The 27659-nt window shown below is 48.2% G+C and overlaps 2 protein-coding genes across 4 annotated transcripts in view; one reads left to right on the top strand and one right to left on the bottom strand.

The window, feature by feature from the left end:
* The window catches only part of PPP2R1B (protein phosphatase 2 scaffold subunit Abeta), a 43651-nt gene extending 32028 nt beyond the window's left edge, over positions 1–11623 (top strand). Inside the window, exons 15-16 of one of the 3 annotated variants that reach the window (XM_009006770.5) lie at positions 1149–1267; positions 11480–11623. In XM_009006770.5, the coding sequence (XP_009005018.3) occupies positions 1149–1267; positions 11480–11572 (212 nt within the window). In that variant the 3' untranslated portion in view covers positions 11573–11623. Of the gene's footprint in view, positions 1–1148; positions 1272–10346; positions 10497–11479 lie in introns of those variants that run through there. The other 2 variants (XM_009006775.6, XM_035264496.3) reach the window with 2 other exon arrangements.
* Positions 11624–12441: 818 nt separating this feature from the next.
* SIK2 (salt inducible kinase 2) overlaps positions 12442–27659 on the bottom strand; it is a 119846-nt gene continuing 104628 nt past the window's right edge. The window contains exons 9-15 of the mRNA XM_035264495.3: positions 25282–25446; positions 18719–18947; positions 17964–18248; positions 17669–17832; positions 16828–16938; positions 15684–15775; positions 12442–14953 (exon numbers count right to left, since the gene is read on the bottom strand). Of these exons, the coding sequence (XP_035120386.3) occupies positions 14332–14953; positions 15684–15775; positions 16828–16938; positions 17669–17832; positions 17964–18248; positions 18719–18947; positions 25282–25446 (1668 nt within the window). The 3' untranslated portion in view covers positions 12442–14331. The remainder of the gene's footprint in view (positions 14954–15683; positions 15776–16827; positions 16939–17668; positions 17833–17963; positions 18249–18718; positions 18948–25281; positions 25447–27659) is intronic.

The following is a 27659-nucleotide window of genomic DNA, read 5'->3' as shown; positions in this document are numbered from 1 at the left end:
ACGTGATTTCTAATGAGGCCTTGTTGAAATAACGGGCTGCCCTCAGCTCGCAGAAATCCCACAGTGCGGCCACTGTGATGCAGAGCCCCGGGGGGTCTTTGCCAGACAACTTGTCCTGACTCAACAGAGAAGGCAGCTTAGCTTGACCTTTGAGCTGGCTTGTGCAAGCATTCAGTTTGCTTGCGTAGACTTCCAGGGAAGCAAGCCTGTCCTTCCTGACCCTGCGTAAGCTGCGTCTGTGTTTTCTTGGTGCACTTTTGTTCCTTTGTTAACCGTTGTACTGTCACTAAGTTGAAAAGCCGGGGCTCGCCCTTAGATGTCACATTGGCCCTGTCCCTGTGGCAACAGCAGGGCAGAGTGGCCAAACAGGTCTGGTGCTTATTCTGTCTTCTTGCCTTTTACTTAAATTCCTCTGACTTTAAAAAATGGTGAGACTCTTATCGTAAAGCCTTCTATTTTTCTCCACTGCTTGGATGTGAAACTGTAGAGGGAGAGGCCCTGTCGCCCAGTGTTCTCCTGCTTTACCAGCTGAGGTGACTGGCCCAGTCTGATGTGATGTAATTGTTTCCCTTTGATTCTCCAGTATTCCTGTTTCCATGCAGTTCCTTACACCCCTCTTTCCTCTTCCCTCACGTCTCCCTCCAGTCCTCTGTACCTAGAATAGTCTCACTGTCCCCCGTTTGCCTCCACGAGCCTGCTGTTTCCAGGAAATTATGTAACATTCAGTTGGGATGGAAATCTGGAGGTTGAAGAGAGTTTAATTCCTCATTGCTTTGAAAAGCCAAGTCATTTCTGTCTCCAGAGTTGTTCCCTGAAACTGATAGTATGAGCTCTGATAGCAGCCAGAGCTTTACTGTGGTGGGGGCTCCAGCGGCCATCAGTGACCAAGATATGGGGAACACCCACGTGGGCACCAAAAGGCCTGATGGGGCGGTACTTCCCATGGCTCCGAGTGAAAGGCACCTCAGCACGGCCCTGGGCTGCCCTGGCTTTCTCTGCCCAGGGCCCCATATCCTTGTAGGTTACTGCTGGACTTCCTATCTCTGTGCTGGCACAACTGAGGGTATCCTGGCTGGGAAGCACAGGTGGGCTTGGGAGGGATGTGCCCTGGTCAGAGAAAGTTACAGCACCACTGTCTGTGTCTCTAGTGGTGGCACAAAGGCTGAGGAAGCTAGATTTTCCTGTGAAGGACAGTGAAGAGCGCAGTGTCCCTTGGGTTGACAGCCACTTCCCAAGACCCAGAGTGCCTGGAGAGGACACAGGGAAGGTAAGTGCCCTGGAAGCGTGGGGCTGAGTCCTGCCCCTGGGGCTGTGGGCAGCCAGGGTGGCTTGGTGTTCAGTGAGCTTCCGCAAGGTAGGCAGAGAATTAGCACCTCTCACTTTGTCCCCAGGGGAAGAGTCCGGTTTTAAGAGCCAGAGTAGATTTTTAAAGCTCGTTGCTAGTTTACTTCCTTCATTCTGGGAATGCCTCCTGTGGGGCAGGTCACCAGCCAGAGTTGTCACTTGTGGCCTGAGGCCCATCTCCCATTGCCTCCCAGTCTGACAGCAAGGTCCATGCAGAGGACACTGGAAGTTTGGTGAAGAGTTGCTTGTATAAAGGGGCTGTCCCTATTTTTCTCATAGAATATAGGAAGTGATTTGCCCCAACTCCTCTCAGTTATTTCCATTCAAGATAAAAATAGTTGCACGTTTCTTGTAACAGCTCAGACGTTCTACAGGCCCCATTGGGTGCCACCCTGCGTGGGAATGGTGTGCAAAAGTCCCAATTTGGCTGTCGGTGCCAGCCACTGCCCCAGGGCCATTCATGAGGAGAGCGATTTGTGACTTACAGATACATTCAGCAAAGGAGTGCAGTGGGCCTGGCTGCCTTGTGCTGATGCCAGACTGCGTATAGTTCATGGGGAAAAATCTGACATTCCCACGCCCACTCTAGTGGGTTTGCTTGGTGGAAATTCTGTTAAGTAACATCAAAAAGGCTGCCTTTTAAGTCACATGGCTTTTCATTTTATATGAACTAAAGCCATGAAAACATTTTTTTTTCTGTTCAGGTCTAGAATTGCAGCTACTTACCTTAGAATGTTCTTGCCTTCCTGAGGGGCTGCATACTTGTCCGTGGGCAGCTCCAGCCGTTTCTGCAGTGGCTGCACGGTGGGAGGAAGTGCCGGGTGACCGCTGTCCTGATAGATGCCTGGGGTGGCCAGCCCTTGGAGTCCATGTCCCCTTCACAGAACTGGGCCTCAGGGAGGAGAGGTTGGCTGAAGGAGTGGGAACGACAGTGTAACACATTTTTTAGGCCTAAACCACAGACTTCTTTGGGAAGAAAGGGGTTATATCTTTCTACAAATTCAGAGCCAGCTACTCATGCCGTTAATGCGTGGTATGACCAACGGAGCGTGGGTCACTGCAGTGGCTCTCCTGTGGCTGACGTGCTCAGCTGTGACGTCCCGGGCTGCGCCTCCTAGCTGAGGAATTACTGAGAATGAGCTGCCGTCCCTTGAGCCTTGGTAACTGCAGCGCCTTGTCAGGTGTCACATCTCAGGTCATCCTCACCCACCCTAGGTGGGAGGCGCTGTCATTATTTTTTGGTCTGTCCTGAAGCTCCCCCAGCCCCTGTCATGTCTATTTGGGAATGGGAATCTGTTTTCCAGGAAAGGAGGCTGGGTGGTGCTAGGCCTCTGAGGCTTCAGTTCATTTAACTCAGAAAAATCCCCCGCCGCGTGACTCAGGGAGCTTTCCATGCATTTGTTTCACTTAAGGAAAATGACCTGAGGGTGAGATGGAAAGGGAATTGGCTGTTGCCAGGCAGAGCCCTGTGTGTCAGGGGCCAACAGCCAAGTGAGTGATCCAGGAAGTCATCCAATTGCAATCAGAAATTGTTCTTAACCCCTCACTGTCTAGGGTGCATAGTGGACTTGCCAGTCTGTCCAAAGGGGGTGAGAGTGAGTGCCTTACTCCGTCAGTTCTCAGCAGCCTCAGGGCCCTCAGGGAGCCGTTGGACATCCCAGGGGCTGGGCCTGCCGCTTGAAGAGAAAATGGAAGGGGTGAGAGCCAGTTCCTCTTCGTGAGGGGCACCTCCTTGGTCCTTGAAGTCTGTAGAGGTACCTGTGTGTTGGATGTTACATGTGTCCCCCCAGGCAGGACCTGCCAGGGAGCAGTGTGGGTCACCTCTCAAACCCTATGCCCCAGGTCAGCACAGCAGCTCGCTCTTGGACTGTCGCACAGTCGATGGAGCTGCTGGGAGGCCTTGTCAGGCGTGGGTTAACGGGATTTGTTTATTGAATCACGAAGTAGCTGTCACATGATTTTAATCAAAACACCATTTCCCTGACAACAGTGATGTCAGTCTTGTTATTGCAGGAAGGAGCAGCTGTGAGGGACATTCAGTCTCTATGCTTAGCCCAGGTTTGGAGACTGAAGTCAAGTGAAGCATCCATAAATAATGGCTGCAGACACAGCCTGGCTGTGTCCAACCCCCGCCTTTTCCTTTTCTCTGTGCAGACAGTCTGTCCTGTATACATACTGACTCGCTGAGACCACCTTCTGCCTCCCTTGCCCCTTCTACTCTGTTTTCTGTTTTTTCCTGCTTTTCTTATTTTCTGCAGAGTGTCCCTTGGGCCCCGAGGGTCTCTAGTTGTGCCTGTTGACGTGTGTCTCTTCTGTGGATTTAACCAGCACCTGCTGGTGAACCAGGCCGGGGTCATTCTGCAGCTCAGGAACCTTGCTTGTGCTAGAGCCAGCCTCTAGCAATTGGGGAGGGCTGCCTGTCCCTGTCCCTCCCAGAGAGTAGGCTGGCAGGGCCTGTGGGCTGTCCTGGGGGTCTCAAGGGCAGCTCTGAGGAGCTCCGCTGGGGGGTGCCTGAAGGGGAGGGGCTCCTTAGGAGCCCAACCTCTTAGCCAGAGCATTAGTTCTCTTGAACCCAGAAAGACTACAGGAGGTGTGAGTCCAGTCGAACTGAGGACTGATGACAAAAACCAAAGCCCAGGGATGCTCGATCCCATTCCTGGTGGCCTCGAGCTAAGGGAATCGGACCTTTAAGTCCATTGGGAAGTCAGACATGGCCGGTGACTGGGCCTGCTGGAGCAGGGCCCTTCAGCTCTGACCTGCTCTTGGCACCTCCTTCCCTGTGGCGCTTGAAGACTGAGCTGTTTGCACAAAAACACTACCCCAGGCCTTCCAACTCCTTTCCACCCAGGAGCTTGGCCTAAAAGTAGGGGATAAAAAGGTCTTCCTACTGTGACACACATTCTCAGGTGTGTTCTTATGTTTGTGTTACCTGTGGCTGATGCTGCCTAGAGCTCATTTCCGGAAATTCAGAAATGCTGGGGCAGAGTTCCTGGTTCTTAGCCTGGAGCAGATGCTCAGAACAGCGCAACCACCTTTATGTCGGTGAAGACAGAGCTCACAGGCAAGAAGCAGCTGTTTTCTCTCTGGTGTTGGGGCAGTCAAGAGTTAAAGCAAGACAGGCCAAGTGGGACTCTTGACAGCTCTCCAGGGAGTGGGGGTCTTCCAGGCAGTGCCATGCCAGGCTGCATTTATTTGCCCCTCAAAGTAAACCCAGGGTGAGGCCAGCCAGCCTGTGCTCCACGTTACCACTGGAGACGCCAGCCTTTACAATGATTGGGCTGGGTTGGTGGCAGGGCTGAGAGGGCGCCAGGGGCTGAGGCCTCTTGCCAGAGGTTCTGTGCTGCCTCACGGACTGTTCCTGGCTGGAGAGTGGCCAGGTGGCGGCTCCTGGGCTGGCTGGGAGCTGGGTCCTGCTCTCCCAGGCTTGCTCCGTGCCCAGCCCTCTGCCTGGCCCTGTCATCCCTGGTTCCTCCCACTGCCTGCCTGCCCTTCTGCTCTCACTTTGCTGGCACAGGAGTGCTGCTAAGCATTCTGGCTGTGTAGTGACTGGAGGGCAGTTCTCGTAGGTCACAGATGGAAGAGACAAGCAAGGCCGTGGACTCCGGGCGCTGTCTGTGGCGTGCTTGGAAGAAAGGTCTTGGTGGCTTTTCCTCCATTCCATTGTGTCCCACCTCCAACTATGTGGGTGGCCCTTGGGTGACAATGAGTGGGCTCCTCAGAGTCCAAGTTGTCAGTCAGCCTACTTTGGGCATCTCACTTTTGGGGAGTGAGGAGGGAGCTGGAGCCAGAGCTCTCTCAGCCGACCTGAGGAGAGTGACTCAGTTCTCCCTTTGAGAAGCTCAATCTCTAATGCCTTTCTGCTTGTCCAGCTTTTGGGGGCTCAGCTCCAGGGGAAGTCCGCTTCCCATGCTGCGTTCCCTCCCTTCTTTCTTCTCCCTCCCAGACCCTGTGCTGGCTCAGTGGCTCAGCCCAGCTCATGCTTTCCTTGGGCTTGGACTCTCTTTGCCAATTTCAGAGCAGCTCTGAATCAGTCTGCCGTAAGAAATCCCCCCAGAAACAGACAAAGGGAGGCAGCAGCAGGAAGGCTTGCTGGAAAGACCAGTGGCAGAGGTGCCCGGCAAGCTCCCTGTCCTGCCTGACCTTGGATTTGGCCTGAGTGATTTGTGGGCACAGCTTCATACCTGGGAGGAAGCAGGTGTGCCAGTGACGCCCGTCTGAGGGAGGGCCCAGGCCCTTCGCTTCAGTCAGGACCCACATCTGCCTCCTAAGGGACGCAGTCCAGGGTGATTCCTGTGTGATAACCCATTGCTCAAGGGCTGCTGCTCAGCTTTTGAAGTCACTGGCGGGGCTGAAGTGAGAGTGGCAGAGCTATGCTCTCAGCCTGCAGGGCAGAGAGCTGTGTTCTGTGCAGGTGACATTTCCTTTTTAGCCACATAGCATCCAGGATTTAGTGCATAAAGACCAGAACTTCCTCCCATGGTGCCAACAGGCTACTGGCAGGGCAAGAGGCTCCTTGTTATCTGGATCCACCCAGGGATGGAGTAAACCCCTTCAGCAAGGAGGGTCCCTGTGAGCTTTTTTTTTGAGACTGTGGCCCAGGCTGGAGTGCAATTGCATGATCTCTGCTCATTGCAACCTCTGCCTTCCAGGTTCAAGTGATTCCTCCCAAGTAGAAGGGATTACAGATGCCTGCCACCATGCCCGGCTAATTTTTTATTTTTTAGTAGAGATGAGGTTTCACCATATTGGCCAGGCTGGTCTTAAACTTTTGACCTCAGGTGATCCACCTGCCTCTGCCTCCCAGGGGTTCCTAACTTTGGTCCATGGCAGGGAGGGGGACTTCATGGGGCCCAGGAACCAACCTCTGTCCTGAAATTCTATGTCCCAAGTTCTGGGTCTGTGTACATACTGTTTGGGAAGAGTTCATAGCTTGCTTTTCTCAGTGTGTCAAGGGGCTCTGCAAGCCCTTGATTTAAGATCTAGTGGGGCAGAAAGCAGCTCCTTGCCAAGAACAGAACCTCGGGCCCTGTTCTCACCTGTCCTGCATCGTGATCAAGGATTTGGGAAGTGCAGGCTCTGCTGGCCGGTTGCTTCCACAGGGTAGAGGCCCTGGGTTTGGGGTACAGGACACCCTGTGGCTCTCCTTCCCCACCCTGGTGGAGCCTTCGACTCACAAAGGCTGCAGAACCGAAGGGTGTCCTGGGGAGTGCGGGTTAGGGGCCTGGCTGGCCGCTGGTCTGTTATTTTGCCTGCGTCCTCGGGCACTGGAGTTGTTTTTGGCAACACGGAATAAGAATGGAGAAATTTGGTGGGAAAGGAAAAAGTCTGCAAAACATCGTTATGGAAATTTAGTGCTTTCCTTAAAAAAGAAATGAAACTCAGCAATACTGAAATTTTGGGTAGCCAAGGGATAACCGCCAGTTTAAGGCAGGACTGAGCGATTGTCAGTGGAGCCGGGCAGAAGTGGAAGGCAGTGAGGCTCTGCTCCTTCCAGCCTCTGGCAGTGTGGTCGGCCCTGCCGACTGCACCCTCCCACCGCCACCCTGCAGGGTGGGCACTGTCTCGGTTCTATAGCATGGGCTCAGTTGAAATGGTGTTAGTGAAACCAAATTTCAGTCGAGACCTTGCTGCCAGCAAGCTGGATGTAACAGTGGCCTTTCACTCCGGGCCTGCCACTGAAACAGGTCCAGGACTCAGGAGAACAGCGTGGCTTATGGTGTCTCCAGCACCCTGAGGACACGGAGCTGGGCCTCAAAAGGGTGCCTGTCCCTGTGAGGGAGTGCATTGTGTGTGTGTGTGTGTGTGTGTGCGCGCGTGCGCGTGTGCGCTCGCACGTGTGGTGTTGAGGCCTTTGGCAGACCTCAGAGATGTGACGTCGTGACTAAGTAGCAGTCTTTTGCCTGGCAGCTCGCAGTACCCCCCTCCCATTTCCATCCCCTGCTCTGCAGCTGCCTGTCCTCGGAGAGCCCCACGAGAGAGCCCTGTGCATCTGCCGCCCCTCCTCCTACTGCAGCACGAGGCCCTTGCCCAGACTACCTGGGCCAATGGGCTTTGCCCTGGGACTCTGAGAATCAAGGAGCAGTAGTTAAGCAGTGCCCAGCAGGGCCCTGTCCTTGTGCAGGCTGCGGTTAGCAGTGCTTCCGTCAGCGATCTCCGGCGGCTAACGTGTACTCAGGCGATTCGGAGCAAGGTATTATTTACCCTGCTGACGTCAATGAGAACATATTATCCACTGTCCTTTTCTGCAGCCTGAAATGAGCAGCAGAGCTCAGAGAACACAGCCTCTTCCATACTCTAAAATTCCACCCAAGGCCCAATGAGGCGGGAGCCCTATCGCCTTAGCCTGACATTCACACCACCCACGCTCTTAGAAAACAAGTTGTTTTTATTTTAATTCAAGAGGGCTGGAAACATAAAAACAGTACATTTTCCTTGCAGAAAATTACCCCATTTAAATTACCATTTGGTACAAAGATTATTTATTACACTGCATTTTAGGCAATTTTCTAACATTGAAGCACAGGTTACACTTTTGATTTGTTTTCACATTGGAGCTATTAGGATTTGCCCTCCAAATACCAAAGCTATTGAACTCACCAATCTTTTTTTTTAGTAATTAAAAAAAAAGCACACAGAAAAAATAACTACAATTAGATTAACTTTATCAAAAGTAACTCTTTCAGACCAAATATCCAGCAAAACGACTCTCCTCCCTTCAGATATAAGCAAATAATCTTGCCCTTTCTACAAAGTGCAAAATCTCTGTATCCCTTTTATTTCTCAAACTGCAGTCCCCAAAGTGAAGCAAACCTTTCTCTCTGCTTCTTTCCCCTTCAGAGATTTTGGTGAAGGCAGGTTTCTTTTACCACCCATGGCTGAGAGGTCTCACCACTTGAATTTCCTTGACTGAGCAAACCTTCAGCAGACAGGCACCGGAGAGCCAGCAGCAGTCCAGTTATCTGCATGGGGGAATGCGACATTATTCCATCTGGGGTCATATGTTTCCAGGATGTTGTTTTGAACTTCTGTTTTTAAAGCTCCCCCCACCCACCCCCTTTGCCTCTGAAAGGACAGTATTAAGTCAAAGTCTGTTATTACTTTTTTAATCCTAAAATTATCTAATAAGCACTTCTGTTTGATGGGGCTTTGCTGTAAGGCAATGTTACACTCCTCCTTGAGACGAAGGCTGAGTTCATGACCGTTCCTGGGGTGGAATCTGCTGGCCGGCAGTGGTGGCCCCATGCCATGCAATGCGGCTCCTTGGCAATCGAGGAGGGGCGTGTTCTGTAGGAAACTGCTCTATTGTAACGGAAAAAGTAGACATCTTTGAGGTGAGCCTAAGCTTCTGCAGTTAACTGGATGCTGAGGAGCAGGTGGGTCTGTGGGGTCTTTGTCTCTCTCAGCCTGGTGCAGTGCATGGCCACCTGGACAGCTGCACTGTCACCTGAAGGCGGCCTCTCCCCCAAACAGGTGGCTGTTGAGTAGAGAATAAGGTTGTAGGAACAATGTCACATCCACCCTATGCTTGACAAAAATGGGGGCTTTGTTTATATAGCTGTTTGCTTGTGAAGAGTCAGATGCTACTGAGGAAAGAGGGGGGAAAGAGAGGGCTTCTTGCAGAGCACCAAAGCCAGAAGCCAGTCAAGCCAAGCACTTGTCCCAGCTCCTCCACTCACCAGCTGTGACCTCAGAGAAGTCACAAACTTCCAAGAGCTTTGGTTTCTTCAGCTGTGAAAAATAAGGACAGTATCTCCCCCAACTCATTGTATAGAATCGTCGTGAGGATTAGAAGAGATTGCTTGTGAAGGTGTTTGGTAAAACTGATGTACAAATGTACGATATTGCTCCCTTGCGGGTAGGCAAGCGGGGTATCTGGCAGAGCCCATCAGAGCTCTCCTGGGTGGGTCTGCAGGCAGGTTGCCGCCTGGTTCTCTATCTGTGCCCGTCTGTGTCTGAGTCTGCTGATGCATTGAAACCTGCCCGGAGATGGGTGCACCTAGGATGGCTTTTAGTTTTTTTTTTTTTTGAGACAGATTCTCCCTCAGTTGTCAGGCTGGACTGCAGTGGTGCGATCTCAGCTCACTGCAACCTCCACTTCCCAGGTTCAAGCAATTCTCCTGCCTCAGCCCCCTGAGTAGCTGGTACTATAGGCATGCACTGCCACGCCTGGCTAATTTTTTCTTTCTTTCTTTTTTTTTTGTATTTTTTTTTAAGTAGAGATGGGGCTTCACTGTGTTGGCTAGGATGGTCTTGATCTCCTGACCTTACCATCCACCTACCTTGGCCTCCCAAAGTGCTGAGATTACAGACGTGAGCCACCACCCCCAGCCAGCTATAAAGTCTTTTAGAATCAGCCAGGCTACCTTAATTGGGAAAAAAAAAAATGGGAAAATAAGTATGTGAGAGGCTACTGGGAGGCGAAAGCCTCCACTGTCTTTGTGCACCTGCCACCAAGAACCAGACAAGAACTCTGACATCACAGGTGCTTCAGACCACACTGTGGAACCTGTCAGGAGGGAGACAGAAACTTTACGAAAATCTCTTTGTCCAGTTTAGAAACAGAGGCAGAGGATACTGCTCGTCTTTCATACATCACTCTGAAGATAAGTTTTATAAAAAAAACTCCAGGTTGGGCGTGGTGGCTCACACCTGTAATCCCAACACTTTGGGAGGCCAAGGTGAGTGGATTACCTGAGGTCAGGAGTTCAACACCAGCCTGGCCAACATGGTGAAACCGTCTCTACTAAAAATACCTAATCTAGCTGGATGCAGTGGTGCACACATGTAGTACCAGCTACTTGAGAGGCTGAGGCAGGAGAATCGCTTGAAGCCAGGAGGCAGAGGTTGCAGTGAGCCAAGATGACACCACTGCACTCCAGCCTGGGTAACAAAATGACACTCCATCTCGATAAAAACAAAAATCAAAAACCCAGAAGCAACAAAATGATCAAAGAGCCCCACCTGTACAATGACTCCAACTTGTGGCCCTCCCTGTTCTCCAGTTTTCATCTTTGTGTCTAGGCACCAAGAGACTGAGCTGCTTGGGTGGCTTCTGAGGAGGCAGTAGAGGCAGCTGTTTAGGGGTTCGAGTGCAGCAAGTCACTCAGTGCCGGAGTCAGCCACTGTTCATGGGGACCAGTGCTGTGACATGACTGCGTATTGTCTCTACAGGAGGTTGAAGGGGAAAAAGTTATCTGGAGTATGAGTTTCTTCTAGCCAATAGGGAGCTTAAGTGTGACTGTTGGTACAGGTTTTAAAATGTAATCCAAACGTATTTATGAACCTGGGGCTTGACTAGAGGCTGGAGGACCCACAGAAGGAGCACCGCTCACTCACTCTGACCTTGCATCCTGAACTGCCCGCGTGGCTCCAGAGGGTGCTCTGGTGCCCACATGCCTGGGACCTGGAGCAACTGTGACCCCAGGCTGCTGCTTGTCACCTTGCCTTAGTTTCTGGTTGATCACCTAATCACTCGAGCTGGGAATATTCTTCTCCCCACGTCTAACCCATGGGCAGGATTCTGTGAGCGTTTCCCTGCCTTTAGGACTGATGACACTCGGTGTGTGGGTGGGGGTGGGGGAGTCCGTCTCAGGAGGAGTCTCTTCTGCTGCAGCCTTCAATCAATGAGAGAGGGTAGGGGGCAGGGGAGAGGCTGATATTCCTACAAGGGGTTCCTCCTTGCTCCCCATCAAAGCACAGAACCCCTCATTACTCCAGGGCCAGAGTCAGGAAGGGGCACGAGAGGTGAGGGCTGGCTTCAGTCCTGGGCTCCTGTCCCATTCACTGACTCCAGGACAGGTTTAAACACTTAGGAGTTCTTGATTTCTGAGGGAGAATGGGCCACTGACTTTTTCTTTCCTAGGAGGCAAAGGTGGATGGAGAAGAGAAGGGGTTTGCTCAGATCTGCATGAACGGTCCCTGAGCCCCAGCTCCACTCCCCTGGTGGGCCCTGGTGCTCTCCCGCACATGGATTCTGGAGGTGGTCAGTGTAGACCATCAGCCTCCTCCTGTTCCCATGGTGGCAGAGGGCAGTGCAGGCAGAGGTGGCGAGGGGGCAGCTGGGATGGTTGGAGTCACTGGGAATGCGAAAGTGGACCCCTCTTCCTGTCGGGCTAAAATGCTATTTGCCTTACAGGAGCCAGCATATCAGTTGCATGGAAATACTAGAGACACACTTGCCCAGCTGGAAATTGCAGAGCGAGTGCATTTCTCCCAGAGCAGAGACTAATACCCTGGATTAAAACAAAGAACATAAAAAATAAAGTACCACACATATGTACACTTTTTGCCGAATGAAATTTTTACCTCACGTTCATCTCACCAGAGTCTCTTCAGAGGAGCCTGGTTTACAGGATGAAGCAAATGGTGATGATACAGTAGTGTACACACTGCTCATGTGAAGCAGACTGGAGAGCAAGTCAGTGCTTCCAAACAGCCCCGCAGAAAGAGTGGTGCTAAGCCTTCTTAGTGTTATGTTAGTACTGGTGAAGAGAAAACTGCTTGGAAGCTTCCATGGGTCACTAGTTGGGGACAGGACAGCAGACGTGATCAGACAGGGCTGAGCAAACACCTGCCTGACCAACAGAACCAGTCTCCTCGGCAGCTTACACTGCAGTCAGTACACAGGGTTATGGGATTCATTGATTTGTGCCTGAAATAAATGAGGAGATAAGCAAATAGGAGCTTACAACAGGTTCCAGCAGGAGGGATCCTGCGCTGCATCAGGCTGGTGTTCACACCACTGCTGTGCCTGAGGGTTCCTGATGGGCCTGGCTACTGCAGGAGGTCTCTCGATTTCTCTCTGGGTCCTTAACCTTCAAATAGCCTCTCTGCAGTCCCTTGTCTGTCCGCCTAACCATCCTGCCTTAGCTCCCTGGTCTCCTGGACTAAGCAACTCATGGTATTGTTGGGGGCTGGAGTTTATGTCAAGCTGTAACTGTACCATTCCTGCAGTTCCTGGAGGAACTGGAAGGCATTTTAATATCACAAATACTGCAGCAGCACTTCTGTAGTATATCTTGGGACAATGTCTTCCTTCAGTCTAAACAAATCAAGCCCCATTTTATAACTGGCTATTTTGCAAAGACTCAAAACAGATTAGAGATCTTAATGAAATGATCTCTTAAATGAAATCATGTTCTTTATTATTTCACAAAATCATCAATCTTAAGCATGAGTAGGAATAAACTCCCAGAAGGAGCTTCATTCATTCTTCCTGGGTTTTCACGGTGTGTGATTAAATCACAAAACGACAGTCCCCCCACACTGCCCTTTCCCACTAACACCCAGAGTCCAACCGCGAGCACAGTGCCTCTGCGAAGCATCCTGGCACCCATGGTGAGGGCTGGCGACTAGGCAACCTCTGGCCAGCAACAGGGACTGCTCAGGTTACCGACGGGGGTTCGCATGGCCAGAACGGAACCCCTTAGGCTTTCCATGCGTCCTCACCTGCCTGGACATTAACTACAAAGAGGAAAGGCAACTTAAAGGTGTTTTCTAGATGCAGCATCAGTTAGTGTCTCTGTGCTTTAAAGAAGATGCTTTGTGCTTAACACACTCATCTGCTGATGGAACAAGCCATTCTGAAGGGCAGAAACGATCTTTAGAATTAACACTGGATTTGTAACAACCGGATGTTAACTGTCCAAACGACAAATGACTCATCACTTCTAGGGATACAGTTAGCTAGCTGTGGCATCTATTTTTCACTTACTTTGATGACTGAATTGTAAGCACTGGTTAAGTTTTATTAGGAATATAACGAGTTTGGCAGATGATCTGCCTAAATGGTTAACACATCTGTGGTTCTTTGAATATTGCTGTAATACTTGAACATTTCATTACAGTCAAAACTTTAAGGAAATTAAGAATGCTGATTCCCACATGGTGGAAAACAAACTCTGAAGTGACTTTGGATTTAGCATTGACATACATGGAAACTGTTGGTTTCTACAGAAAAGAAAGAATTAAAGCATGATCTGGGGGAAAGGCACAGCACTACCACTTCACATGGGATGTAAAAGTTCTTTTTTCGTGTCCTTAAAATCTCTAAGCCCTATATGAAACTGTCCAAATATACAAAGCTTAATAAACTACTAGCAACATATAGTGTAAGGTCAAAGTAGTTATTACATTGGAAAAGAGACAACAGGTACCCTGGAGACCGACTGCCCCCAAGCCAGCAGGGTCCAGGAGACTGCAGGAAGAGCCCGTCCTCCCTGGCCCAGGGCTGGTGCTCTTGATGCTTTCTTGAGTTTCTTTCCCCCTGCCTCCACTGTGGCGGGTCTCCTGTCAGTTCCATGTGTGACACCTTTGGAGTCCTGAGTATATTCTGACACTCGGCAACCCAGGGCACCTTCTGAAGACGTGTGTCACCTGCTCCTGAATGGACATGAAGGTGGTCTCAGGGGTAGCAGCTGTTACGTAGTGGCCCCGATCCACTGCTTTGTGACGGCCTTGGGTAGCAACTTGCATCAGCAGGTAAGAACTTCAGATTCAATGACAAAGCACAGCTTTTGATTCCCTGTGCACCTGATCTCCTGATGTCTTCTTGATATGCCTTGTAGCAATATGTTGTTGCTCACCTTCAGTGAAAACTATATTGCCTTTTTTCCCCATATATATGCCATAGCACACACCTTTTCTGCTCTCACCAAGGTTGCCCTTGATGATAAACTGATGTAATCCGGCATAAAACCTGGGTCTGAGTGTCTTCTTAGGAACTGAGTGCCTCCCTCGAGGGCTTGCTCCCTTGACATTAGGGCCTCAGCCTACAACTATGTTCCAGCACTTGCCACAGAAAACTTTGTGGTGGGGCAGAACCAGGAGGAGCATCCACCCCAGCCAGGCCCTCTGATTCCATTGGGTGACTTGATTTCTCCCATTAGGGAGAGGGCAAGAAAATAAGCTTTAAATTGAAAAGGCTGGAATAAAAATAGAAACATACACTCTTCCGTCACCTGACCCACCTCACTTCCTGTGCTGAGACTAATTCACCAGGACATACCCGTTGTGTTGTGGATCCACAGCATCCAGCATTTCACAATCAAAGAGTCCAGGTAGCTCAGAGAGGGCTAGTGGGTCGTAGCTGGAGGGGGCCTCTTGCAGTCCTGGGCTTCTGGGACAGTCTGGCCCTGTGAGGTCGCTCTGCTGGGCTCCATCCACAGGATACTGACAGGGAGTGGGATAGTCTGGTGCAGGGGAAGCAGCGCTTGGCAGCTCGCAAGTCTGATAGGAGAACTGTAAGGGGGCTGGGGCAGCTCCTGGCTGTCGTGGCGGTGGCGGTGGTGGTGGCGGTGGTGGCTGCTGCTGCTGTAGCTGTGTGGGCAGCGGAGGAGCAGCCCGGGGACCTGAAGTGGAGGGCAGGGGCTGAAGCTGCATCTCCTGGTACTGGCTGAGGAAAGGGCTGTATTGCATCTGCTCAGAGGAAGGCTCCAGGACCGGGCTCAGGCTGAACGGTGGGGCCTGCTGAGAAGGCGATGGAGTCTCCTGGCAGGGAAGGGGCAGCTGCTGACTTGGCTGCGGGTAGGAGCTCTCTGCTATCTGCATCTGATTAAAATATGCCTGCAGTTGAGACTGCTTCTGGAGAAAGAGTCGCTTCTGCTGGAGCCTAAATTGGTGATATCAAAGGAAAGAATTTTAAGTCTTCTCAAGTGTTGGCAATTTTAATGCAAATGCAATACCAGTCACTAGCTGCAGTCCTCTACTTAAGTCTCTCTTTCTCATGTCAGCAACAACAACTGGGAATGGGAACCCACTGTGTTGTTTCCTTAAAACTAATCTCATTTTCTGCCCCCCAGTTCTGATGCTCCTTCCGTGCTAACCGTGAGCAGAAATGTACTTTCTCCAACTCGGAATTTTTCTCTTTATACAATGAGAGGGTGATTTCCCTTCTGGAGAGGCTGGAAGGGGAGAGAATAACACAGTGTCTGCAGTTGATAGATTGATTAGGGTAGCTCTACCTTGGCCAAGCTCCTTCTACCTAGCAAGGCCCATGGGCACACATGACAGTAAGGAGGACAGAAGGCTCCTCTGCCACCTACCCCACCTCTGTGGCTTTGGGCCACTGATTGTGAAAGCTTGGGGCTAGTCATACCCCAAAGAGGAAATGCCAGAAGAAAAGGAAAACAAAGTCCACCATAGGGCTGCCACTGCCCGACGGCAGCCCTCCTTAGATGCTGAGAGATGCTCTGAGTAATCATGCTCACACGGCCCGTGGCAGATGCGGAAAACCTATTTTCTTAGTAGTGGTGAACGTGAGAGGGAAAGGACAACACGTTCAGCATTCTCAAGGCTTCCAGAAAAGGAAGCAAATTCTTTGGCCAAAGCCCCCTTCTCACCTGTGTTCCTGCAGCTGCTGCTCCAGGCTCCGTGGTGGTTCTTTGCAATAAAGTTGACAGGTGTTCTGCGCCTTTGACAGAAGGCCAGGCTTCTGGAAGAGCAGAAAAACAACACGAGCGTGACATGTGCTGTCACCTAGGATGCTGTCATCAGATGTGCTTCTGCCAGCAGGATGAATCCAACTGTATTCTACAAAATCCACATGGGGGAAGGGACTGACATTTGCTCTGAGACCCTGAAAGAGCATTGGGACAGCAGGCCTGAGCCCTCTCAGATCTCACCTACTCCAGTTTCCACTCTATTTCCAAAAGTCCACTAGGACTATGAGGCTCATGGACATTAAAAAGCAATGAAGGAAGGTGGAGTTAGATCTTGAAAGCCCCAGAACCCGCTGAATGAATGATTCCTTCTTTTTTGAGACGGAGTTTCACTTTTTTTTTTTTTTGAGACGGAGTTTTGCTCTTGTTACCCAGGCTGGAGTGCAATGGCGTGATCTCGGCTCACCGCAACCTCTGCCTCCTGGGTTCAGGCAATTCTCCTGCCTCAGCCTCCCGAGTAGCTGGGATTACAGGCACGCACCACCGTGCCCAGCTAATTTTTTGTATTTTTAGTAGAGACGGGGTTTCACCATGTTGACCAGGATGGTCTCGATCTCTCGACCTCGTGATCCACCCATCTCGGCCTCCCAAAGTGCTGGGATTACAGGCTTGAGCCACTGCGCCCGGCCGAATGATTCCTTCTTTACAAGATCTACGATTTAGCACTTTTTCAGATTTTTATGTACCAACATAGAAAGGCCATGTAGAAATTTTGTAGACTTAAGATTTTCATTTTATTTATTACTCATTAAGTGGAATATAATTAGAGACAAAGAAGCAAGGTCTCCCGTTCCTACCCCTCAGTGGCATATCCCTTCGTGGGGCCTGAGGACAAAGCCTTTCCGCCTTTCCCACTACCAATACAGAGCATAAGGCTGAATCTGCATGTTTCCAGAAACTACAAGTACAGAGTCAAACCTACTTGCCTACAAGCAAATCAAGCAGCTACCCTAAATAAATGCCAGGCAAAACAGGTTTCTGTTTTGCAGAAGGACAGATTCTGGATGAGCAGAGTAAGGTGGACTTGTAAGAAGAAGGACCCCACCTGGAGTCTGTGCTGCAGGTACTGGGTCTCCAGGCTCTGCCGTGGGGACAGCTGAGGATGTATGCTGGCAGGGAGAGTGGAGACGCTTTCCTGCTGCTGAGAAACTTCCTCCTGAGGATCAAGGGGGTGGAAACAGTTTTCAGTTCCCCATGGGGAAAAACGTCTCAGTTCTTAGCTGAAGCACCTTTGCAAATGTCCAAGAGGAATCCCAACTCCCTAAGACATAATACTCAAAGCTTTTACAGAGCCAGCGGGCTAAGGGCTTGTTACTCTGCGGAACATTCATGCATGTATTACCTCTAGTTAACAATTACCTAGTCAGTACTAGAGCAAAGGCTCTTGGTGTCGCCAGGAGGCCATTGCCTTCATGTGGGCCTTGAACTATAATCCTCTTGGATGCACTGAAAATAGGCTCAAAATAAAACCAGATAAGTAGCAGTATTGTATTTTTAGTCTGAATAATCCACTTGTAATATTTACTAAAGTAACACCACATCAAAAGTAGTGGTGAGAAGCTTCTCATGTGGGTGCAGTTCATTATTCTTCATTTGTGCATGTGTGGCGGGGACGGGGAGTTCAAGGGCGACTCTAAGAGGTCACTCATCTGTACTCTGCCCTGTGAGCCAAAAACAGCTTGTTCAGGCCTCCATGTGGTATCGAATACTTGGGAGCAGCAAGGATAGGTTGAACTCGTCCACTGACCAAAGAAGCTGTGGTTTTTCCCAAAGAATCTGTTTGCTCCAGGACTGGAGGAAATCCTCAAAGTGAAAATGACCATCTTCAGGACAGACTCATACCTCATCCTCACAGAGCCATCAAGGAAAGGGCCCAAGGTACCCACCTGAGGGCAGCTGCTAGCAGGGTCCTGGAGCTGAGGAGCTGTGGGTGCCAGGTTAGGGTCTGCCTCTGGTCCTATCTGTTCATACAGCAGCTGCACTTTGTTCAACTCTAGAATTCCTTTGGTTCTAGCCAGATTCTGAAGATGTTGTCTAAATGCTACAATTCCTGAAAGAAAGTACAAAGATCAAACAGTTTAAATAAAACAAGGCCTTTCAGTGATCACAGGTGATCACACCAACGTGGCAAGAAACCCCCCACACGACGCAAGTTTCAAAAGGCAGAGGAGGAAGGGCTACCTTGGGTGAGGGAGGTATCTGATGCTCTGCGGCCCTCTCTGAAGCTCACTGGAGACCTGTTGTGGACCTCTCGCTTCTGGGAGCTCAGAGCCTGCATGGCTGGGTTGGTAGGTCTGAGGCTTATGAAGGGAGATGTCACGCGGGGTGAGGGCTGATTGGTTAACATGATGTCCTTAAGGGAAGGGTTATCCTCCAGGAAGTTCAGGTCCCTCTGAACAGACCCCATATCGTACTCTGAGTCCACACTGTCAAGGGAGGGGCTGTCGTTCACGGAGAAAATTTTCCCTTTAAGAGAAAACAGAACAGATAAAACCAACAGCAACAGTATCTTCTTGGAACATAGGGTACAAAGCATAACCAGCTTGAGTCTTGACAATTACCATGTCCTTAATCTCCAATCAAAACATCTTTCCAGAACCTTTTTACTGGCCAACTTAGTCATCTTCAAGTTTAGCGGGGAAAATACTCCAGAAGTGGCATCTGTAAGATCTCTGCCACTCCAAAAGAGCAGAGTCCCCGATGAATCATACAGCACCCAGACGAATCCTGGGGGCTACGGGAGCCAACTCAGACATTTCAATCACCTTTGATAGCTGCTGCCAGTCTGGGTCTGCTACACCTGCTGAATCTGCTCCATAAAGGAATAAACTAGCGACTCAACTCTAGGAGTTGGCTGGCAGCATGACCACTTGCTGGTGACTGGAGTATGAGATGACACCATGGAGACTCAACCTGGTGTCGCCTCTCTACTGTACCTGCCCCAGGCATCATGACCAACTGATTGGTCACTTCTGACAGAGTGTGCCGTCTTTGCCCACTGCGCGTGGACTGAAATGCCTCGAAGGCATGAGTGGGGTCTTCCTCAGCCTCTCCTTCTGTCTCCAGCCCTTCGTCAATGGAGGTCTCCATCATGTTGCTGGGAAGTGACTGGCACCCCTTCCGTACCAGGACAGGAGGCACGGGGTCAAGCAGACAGCCATTTACCTACACGCCAGGAGAGAGGAAACTCAGTTTCTGTACCACTGAGACAGAAAAATCCAGAGAGGAAAACATGTCAAGACTTGTGGCAAATTAGAAATTAAGTAAAATATTTTAAAATGCACATGTTTATTATGAATGACAACACACAGATTAGAAGTGAAGGCAAGTCAACTGCAGGACTCAGAGACAGAAGCCTGTTATGACCCGAACTGGCACTGCTGCCCAGGTTTCTCTGAGTCATCATTACAACAATAAACAACTTTTTTAGTGGTTTCCAGAAGAACAGGGGTATATTACTTTGAGGCCTACCAGTTATTTTTTTTTTAAATAAGGGAAATGAAGAGAGGAAAGATGAGATTTTTTTTTTTAACTACATGGCTCATTGCTAAAAAAAAAAGGGGTAGTCACCAACATTCTTCTGTTTTTCAACTATAAGCATACTAGAAGGTTTTAGAAATACTTTTATGTTCATAATTTAAGTGCCTGCCCATTTGATTTAGTCTTTAATTGGTTCTATGTGCCTGAGGAATGGAAAGTAAAAATTCTATATAGACAGACTGATACCACAAAAAGGATTGAAAAAAAATTCCAGTGGCAGACAGCCGAAGCCTTTCATTGCAGAGTAACAAATGGCTCACTGGCCCCAAATTCCAGCAGAGGCTAATAAGCCCCGGTGCACTGAATTCTGTCTCCTCCAGCAACACACACATTATCAATGGTTCCTATCCCACAGGGGTGAGCGCAGCACAGCCCCTCCTAAAAGCACTCGCCCTTCCCATGCAGTTGCCATGCAAACCGCCTAATGGAAGGCAGAACAGGAAAGGGGGTGGGGTTGTGGTTGCAAGTTCTGGCTGGTAAAAGCCCCTGTGAGGAGGTAATTATTTACCTCATTACCTTAACTATTCCCCCGTGGAAATCAATCCATTTTCTCCTATGAATAGCTGCTCAGGAACAGCCAGTCATAAGGACACTCAGTTCTAAGCAGCACTTTCACCTGGAAAACACTGGGTAGAGCTATTGTTTCCTTTGGAAGCAGGAGAGGCTCACGTATGTGAGAGGGGGCATGGGGTTTCCCTTTGCCAGACACACAGGAAACTTCCCTCATACGGCAGCCAATCTGAAGGCACTGCGAGGCCCTTTATTTGGAGAAGGAGACTTGGGTGACTCAGATCTTTGTTTGCTGCAGGGAGGGGAGGGTTATTCCATAACATCCGTTCTGGGCTCCAGCCCTCACTTGGGTAAGGTGGCTAATGCATAACAGGGTTTTAAAGTGATAAGCGGTCATTTAAGAGGAAGAATGGCAGATGCTTCCTTCCCAGACTGGCCAACCTTCCCCATGGCAGCAGAAAGCAAAACTCTGAAACTTGGCCAGCAACTCTTACTCTTTCCTTGGTCCTTCCCCAGATAAATTTTCCTTTTTGACTAAACTTAATAGTTTCCCTGTAAGAAAGAATGGCTATTTGAGAACTTACATTCATACTTCTAAGCTCCTTAACTGTGTACTAATATAATTTTCTAAAACTAGCCAAGAATGAGTATGAGATGAAATGAATAAACCAGCAGAGAAAAGATCATTCAGTCACTATCTACTGAGCATCCTTACACTCACAGCCTCCATCAAAATTTTACCAGACATTTCTTATAGGATAAGCCATACAAGCAGGTTCTTTCTTTTTCCTCCTCCTTCAACTTTTAACTTCCAGGGTATAGCTGCAGGATGTGCAGGTTTGTTACATAGGTAAACGTGTGCCATGGTGGTTTGCTGCACCTATCAACCCATCACCTAGGTATGAAGCCTGGCATGCATTAGCTATTCTTCCTGATGCTCTCCCTCCCCCGCCCCCCCTAACAGGCCCCAGTTTGTGTTGTTGCCCTCCATGTGTCCATTCAGCTCCCACTTATATGTGAGAACATGTGTTTGGCTTTCTGTTCCCGCATTAGTTTACTGATGGCTTCCAGCTCCAACCATGTCCCTGCAGAGGACATGATCTCATTCCTTTCCATGGCTGCATAGTATTCCATAGCGTATATGTGCCACATTTTCTTTACCCAGTCTATCATTGATGAGCATTTGGGTTGATTCCATGTTTTTGCTCTTAAGAGTAGTGCTGCAACGAACAGACTCATGCACGTGTCTTTATAATAGAATGAGTTATATTCCTTTGGGTATATACCCAGCAATGGGACTGCTGGGTCAAATGGGATTTCTGCTTCTAGATCTTTGAGGAATTGCCACACTGTCTTCCACAATGATTGAACTAATTTACACTCCCATCAACAGTGTAAAAGTGTTCCTTTCTCTCTGTAACCAGGCCAGTATCTGTTGTTCTTGACTTTTTTAATGATCGCCATTCTGACTGGTGTGAGACGGTCTCACTGTGGTTTTGATTTGCGTTTCTCTAACGATCAGTGACGTTAAGCTTTTTTCAGTGTCTGTGTCCTCTGCCCACTTTTTAATGGGGTTATTTGCTTTTTTCTTGTAAATTGTGCGTTAAGCTTTTTTCAGTGTCTGTGTCCTCTGCCCACTTTTTAATGGGGTTATTTGCTTTTTTCTTGTAAATTTGTGTAAGTTCTTTATGGACTCTGGATATTAGCCCTTTGTTAGATGGACAGATTGAAAAAATGTTCTCATTCTGTCAGCTGGCTGTTCAGTGTTTCTCTTCAAGCAGGTTTTTTTTTTTCCTTAATATTTTTACTGAGTCACTCAAAATGCCTGGCAGTACCCCTCAATTTATGGTTTTACTTAAAATTGTCATTTATACATTTATTTTCTCATCTAGACTACAAGAGGAATTATGTCTTTTGTTACAAAATGTTTGCTGAATTCAATTTTATCCTCGGACAGCTAGAAAACAATGGCCTGATTTTTCATTTATCTGATTTTTCTCTTTTTCTTTTCTCTTTTTTTTTTGTGAGACAGAGTCTTGCTCTGTCACCTAGCCTGGAGTGCAGTGGTGCAATCTTGGCTCACTGCAACCTCCACTTCCCAGGTTCAAGTGATTCTCCTGCCTCAGCCTCCTGAGTAGCTGGGATTACAGGCATGCGCCACCATGCCCAGCTAATTTTTAGTAGATTTGGGGTTTGCTATGTTGCCCAATTTGGTCTCAAACTCCTGACCTCAGGTGATCCACCCAGCCTCCCAAAGTGCTGGGATTACAGGCATGAGCCACGTGCCCTGCCAGATGTATATCCTTTTCAGACCTGACGTGTACTAACTACCTTTGTCATAAAAAAGTGATTAAACAATGTAAGTAGACACGAAACACCTCCACTATACCTGCATTTTCAGGGTTTACCCTCCCACTTCCCTTCTGCTATTCAGTTATGAAGGGGGTAATCTGGAAAATCCTTTTATTATAGTTCTAATAAAAATGCTAAAAATGGGCTGGGTGTGGTGGCTCACGCCTATAATCCCTGCACTTTGGGAGGCCGAGGCAGGCGGATCACCTGAGGTCAGGAGTTTGAGACCAGCTTGGGCAACATGGCAAAACCCTATCTCTACTAAAAGTACAAAACTTAGCCCGGTGTGGTGGTGGGCACCTGTAATCATAGCTACTCAGGAAGCTGAGGCAGAAGAATCACTTGAACCCAGGAGGTGGAGGTTGCAGTGGGCTGAGATTGAGTCATTGCACTCCAGTCTGGGTGACAAGAGTGAAACTCTGTCTCCAAAAAAAAAAAAAAAAGCTAAAAATGACTCCTATGTGTATATATGCATGTATAAAAAAATTCATTATTTTGAGGAAAAAAAACTCTCAAAGAAGAAAGATTTATTCTGCAGGGTCTATGCATCTGCCCCCCCATATGGCCATGTCACCTGTGGATCTCAGTTCCTGTTTGGGTGCTTGATCCAACCATTCTTACCTAGAGCTGGGTGACTATCTCAGAAAGGCACTATTTTTTTTTTTGAAACTGCAAACCAGAGTTTCCATTCAGACTCTCTAAGGGATTTTACTGACAGTTTTAAGCACTGAAGGTTTCTGGGAGGTAAGGAGAGCTGAAGTCTCTTTGACATGCACAATACCTGTCCCCAGCTGAAAGGAGAAATGAAAGTGTCAGTACATGCAGCTATGAAGCATCAATCAGAAAACAACAGACGGGTGTTACAGTAAAGGCGCAGGAGGCGGAATCAACAAAAATGGAACCATGTCTCTATCTGAGAGTTTTCCTGTGTGTGCGTGTACTTATTTATGGGCCCGAAAAAGAGGTCCTAGGAAGGGAAGAGGGACAAGCCGTTTTGCTGACATAAATAAAACAGCCCACAAAGAAGCCCAGAGGATGTCTGGCCTGGCTGAGTGCCAGCGTGGCATTGCCTGTGTGGGTGGCCAGCTCCAGCGTGGCACTGCTCTTCCTACAAATGCACATATACCATCTAGCTCCTGTCTATATCTTTTGCAAAATCATTCATTTCCTGCCTGTTTCCTGGCTACAGGAACAATCACAAGCTTTAAAAATAGCTTGCCCTATATAATACAGCAGTCAGTGCCCAGTCTGTGTTTTAGGCCTGACGCCCTCACAGACAGGCCTTCAGTCAACTGCATTTTAATTCTTTTGAGGGAATTACACCTTTAAAATAAATGAATGACACTGCCCTAATTCATGTCTAAATTTCCGAGTGGGACTGTAGTAGCAACCACAGGCAGGGAAGAAAGACTGCCCCCAGGCAGTGGACTTGTCTCAGGGGCCCAGATGCTAAATCCTCGTGGTCAACGACTCGCTCCACACCGGCTTGTGGTAGCATCGCACTGAGCTGCCTGCTGCGGGCGACACCTGGCTGAACTCATGGTCGGCCTTCTTGACTCTGCCTTGCCTTTAGTTCCCCATTCCTTTCACCCTCCGTCTAAGCTCAAAATCTTGTTATTGGTTTGGACTTCTCCCTAGACCTCAGTATTCTATCAATTTTATCCGCAGGATCTCATTTCTGTCATCCCCTCCCCTCTGGGTTCATGGCCACACTATCCTAGTTTAGGCCCCATCACCTCCCTCCTGGACATGCTCTAACCTGTCTTCCTGGTCACCAGTCTCTCCTGTGCTCCGGTGCACACAGTGTGATTTGCAGGCTGATTTTCTGGTGTGCAACACGGATCACAGAGCTTCCTTGCTCAAATATCTTCAACAGTCTCCTGCTACCCTAACAATTGGTCCTTTAGTTGTTTCAACTGATACTGAAACCTATCCCCACATTGAAAGCACTCGCTTAGAGAAAACATCTAAATTTCTTGGCTTGCCGTTCAATGCTAACCTCTTCCATCTTCATCTCACACAGCTTCCCAGCGTATGCCCTTTTCCTCAGACCATCTGAACCCCCCACTATGGAGACGGACTTAGGTTTCCCTAGTACTTGCTTTATTAGTTTTGCCTCTGATGCAGACATCATGCCACGCCCCAGTTTCTAACCACCATCCTGGGTCTACCTGCCTCTTAATCCCCAGCTCTGACAGTTAACCTGGACTTTCCTGATCAAACAGCTAAAAGCAACTTCCCTGCCTCTTTCTGGTCTCATTCTGATTTATACTTCCTTAAGTCACCGATCATAATATATATATATCTTTTTCTTTAGACAGAGTCTTGCTTGCTCTTGTTGCCTAGGCTAGAGTACAATGGCAGGATCTCGGCTACCTGCAACCTCTGCCTCCCAGGTTCAAGCGATTCTCCTGCCTTAGCCTCCCAAGTAGCTGGGATTATAGGCGCCCACCACCACGCCTGGCTAATTTATGTATTTTTATCAGAGACAGGGTTTCACCATATTGGCCAGGCTGGTCTCGAACTTCTGACCTCGTGATCCACCTACCTTGGTCTCTCCAAAGTGCTGGGATTACAGGTGTGAGCCACTTCGCCTGGCCCAGCACACTAACTTTGAAACATTTCCAAATTGGACAAAAAAACATGTATAACTGATCACAAAAGATGGCCCATCATTTTGTACCTAAAGTGTTCTAAGCAGAAGAGAGGTAATAGTAATCAAATAGGCAAAGCCCAATTTGGCATGAAAGTTAATTTTCTGTTTTCAGAATTCGTTAGAAAAAAAAAAAAAAAAAGCTCAAACACTTGTGAGAGATCTGGAAACTTGAAGAGAGAAGGAACTGCTGAGGGAGAAAGATGAGGAGGGACTTTCAGAGAGAAGCCACGAGGTCTGACGAATGATGTAATGTCAAATGACTGACAGACACTGACAGGAGTTGAGCCTGGCTCCTGTTCTTAGGTTTGTCTCCACAGAAACATCACTCCCAAGTGATGTAAAGAAATGATGAAGCTCAGTAAAACTAAATACAACACTCGGGGACCAAACTGAAATCTCTCGCCAAACTGCAGGCTCTGAGAATCTCAAACACAGCTGTACCTTTGGGGTGTCCACACACTCTTCTTCCATGAATGCTGCCTCCGCCTGACAGCCAGATGCTGGAAATGAAAAGGCCTCCATGTTGGCTGCCTGGGGAAGGAGGGTGGATCGCAGCAGCCTCATGTTGGGTGAATGCATGGTCACTGGGAGCCCCACAGTCTGTGCCTGTAAATATGGCAAGAACAGACAGTTTGGGAACATGAATACCTTCTCTATAAATACACAAAGTTCTAAGAATAAAATAATTCTTCCTGTGGCAATTAAAGAATGAATATTTATTTATTGGAAACTCCAGAAAGATTTGGTGAAATATGTATACGGTGCAGGTAGTGAAGCAGACTCAGCAATCAATTACTCTGAAAGAGGTTGTACAGAATTTCATTTCTGCCTCGTGAGGGGATGCAGGTGACAAGAAACTTTTATGCAGGTGACAAGAAAGCTAGCTTTTGTGGGGAATCAAGAATCTTCCTAATTCAATTCAACAAACCTATTTGTCTCTTTCTTTAAATATAATACCCAGACAGATAAAGTCCTAGGAACTCAAAATTGAACCAGGGACAGATACACACCCCCCCACAAGTAACTACAATACAAGGGACGCCGAAGTCAGTGCTGTCTCTGCCCGCCCCACCCGCCTTTCTGGTGTAGGTGAGATGATACACATTTACTGGCAAGGGTGTATGCGAAGAGGAAGAAAGGGAAGCAGCAGTCATGTGGGGTGATAGGAACATCTTCCTTCCTTCAAGGAGATGCACAGCCTGGACTCAGCCTGTTGGCCCAGTGGAAAGAGAGACGCTGACTGCAAGCTATGTTTTTGAAGGCAACCTACTATAGAAAGCTCCTGATGGCTTGAAGTCTGTTCTCATGTCTCCTTTGTTAACTACTCTAGGGAAACAAGCATGACAAATGCTTCTTTTAAAAAATCATTGAAAAGGGAATCTTTCCTTATGAGAACTGGCAAAGATTGATTTCAAAGCTGCTGAATGATCCTTTCATCACCGTCCTTCAGAACTACCAGAATAATTTATTAGCTGTGTTTTGAACATAACAGACACTACACAACATCTGAGAAAACAATCATCACATGAGACTGTAAAAGGCAGAAGGATGGCTATATTTTACCGGTTATAGTTATTTCAAGGGATATAAAATGGTGAATTTTAAATTCAAACAAATCCAAGGGACAAAATGGTATGAGATTCTAGCTTCTCCTCTCCCAAGACCTGAGTTTGATTCCTGGCTCCATCACTTACAAATTGTGTGACCTTAATCAGGTTTCCTAGCTTTCCTGAAACTTATCTTCTTCAACTATGAAGGAGCACAATGCCAGCTTCACAGTGAGGTCAGGATTGTAAAAGGTGACATGTGATGTGCTTAAGTCAGTAACATCAATTCTTTCTTTCCTCTTCTTCCTAAAGCCTCCAATTGACCACAAGAATGTAAGAATTAGACTGCAACTGAATGCAGTCTCGTTCTAAGATACTAACGGTTTCCAGTTAGAGTCTCAGGTTGATGGTTTTCAAGGATGGGAGGATATGTTAGAAATATACTTTATATTTGAATATATTCTGAATAGATTTTCAACATACTTTATATTTGGTATACTGCAATATTAATATCACTGGCTATACTGTATAAGATAAAGAATAAAGTCACATTAGCAAAGTGTCAGTACGGTATGGATGCCCCCAAACAAACACGTGAACAAACACACACATACAAAACTGCATGCCATTCAGAGTGTGAGAAAGAAATAGCTTTCCTTGTATTGTCATTCCTCAAGCTTGTATTGTGTGCCACCTCTGAGGTTAAACAACTTTTTCCTTTCAAACATCAGGAATTTAAATCAATTTATCTAGCTACTATGCAAAATTTTTATCTAGTCACTATGTAAAATTTAAACTTCCCACTAAAGTATATTTGCTACATTATTCTTACCCCCATCATTAGCTTTTCAATCAAAGGATGAGACTGAAGATTGATTTCTACTTCCCATCTTTATTATACTGCTCCTTCTCTATGAAGGCAGTCTAAATTATTAAGGCAAAGCATGACCGAGGGTATTGTATGGAAATGAGATGCCCGTGTGCTATGACACGATGCGCCTTCTCAGTCCCTGACTCTCACTAGCTCGTACGCCTTAAATGGCTGCACGCTGCTGTGCCAGACCAAGCACAGCACGTGTCCTTGATAGCTTTCACATCCTACCTAGACTGCTACAACTGACTGTGGACCTGGTTAGAGGAATAACGAATAGGATAAAGGAAAAATGCTTTTTGTTGTGGCAATCACTTCCTAGGAAATAAGGTGGGTTTTAGGAGTCTTGCAATCACTGAGGGGACTAAGGAAGTCTTTTTGGAGTAAGACAGGGTATAAAT

The sequence above is a fragment of the Callithrix jacchus genome, chromosome 10 (assembly GCF_049354715.1).
Source record: "Callithrix jacchus isolate 240 chromosome 10, calJac240_pri, whole genome shotgun sequence".
Taxonomy (NCBI): domain Eukaryota; kingdom Metazoa; phylum Chordata; class Mammalia; order Primates; family Cebidae; genus Callithrix; species Callithrix jacchus.
This window is presented reverse-complemented; position numbering and strand designations above follow the sequence as displayed.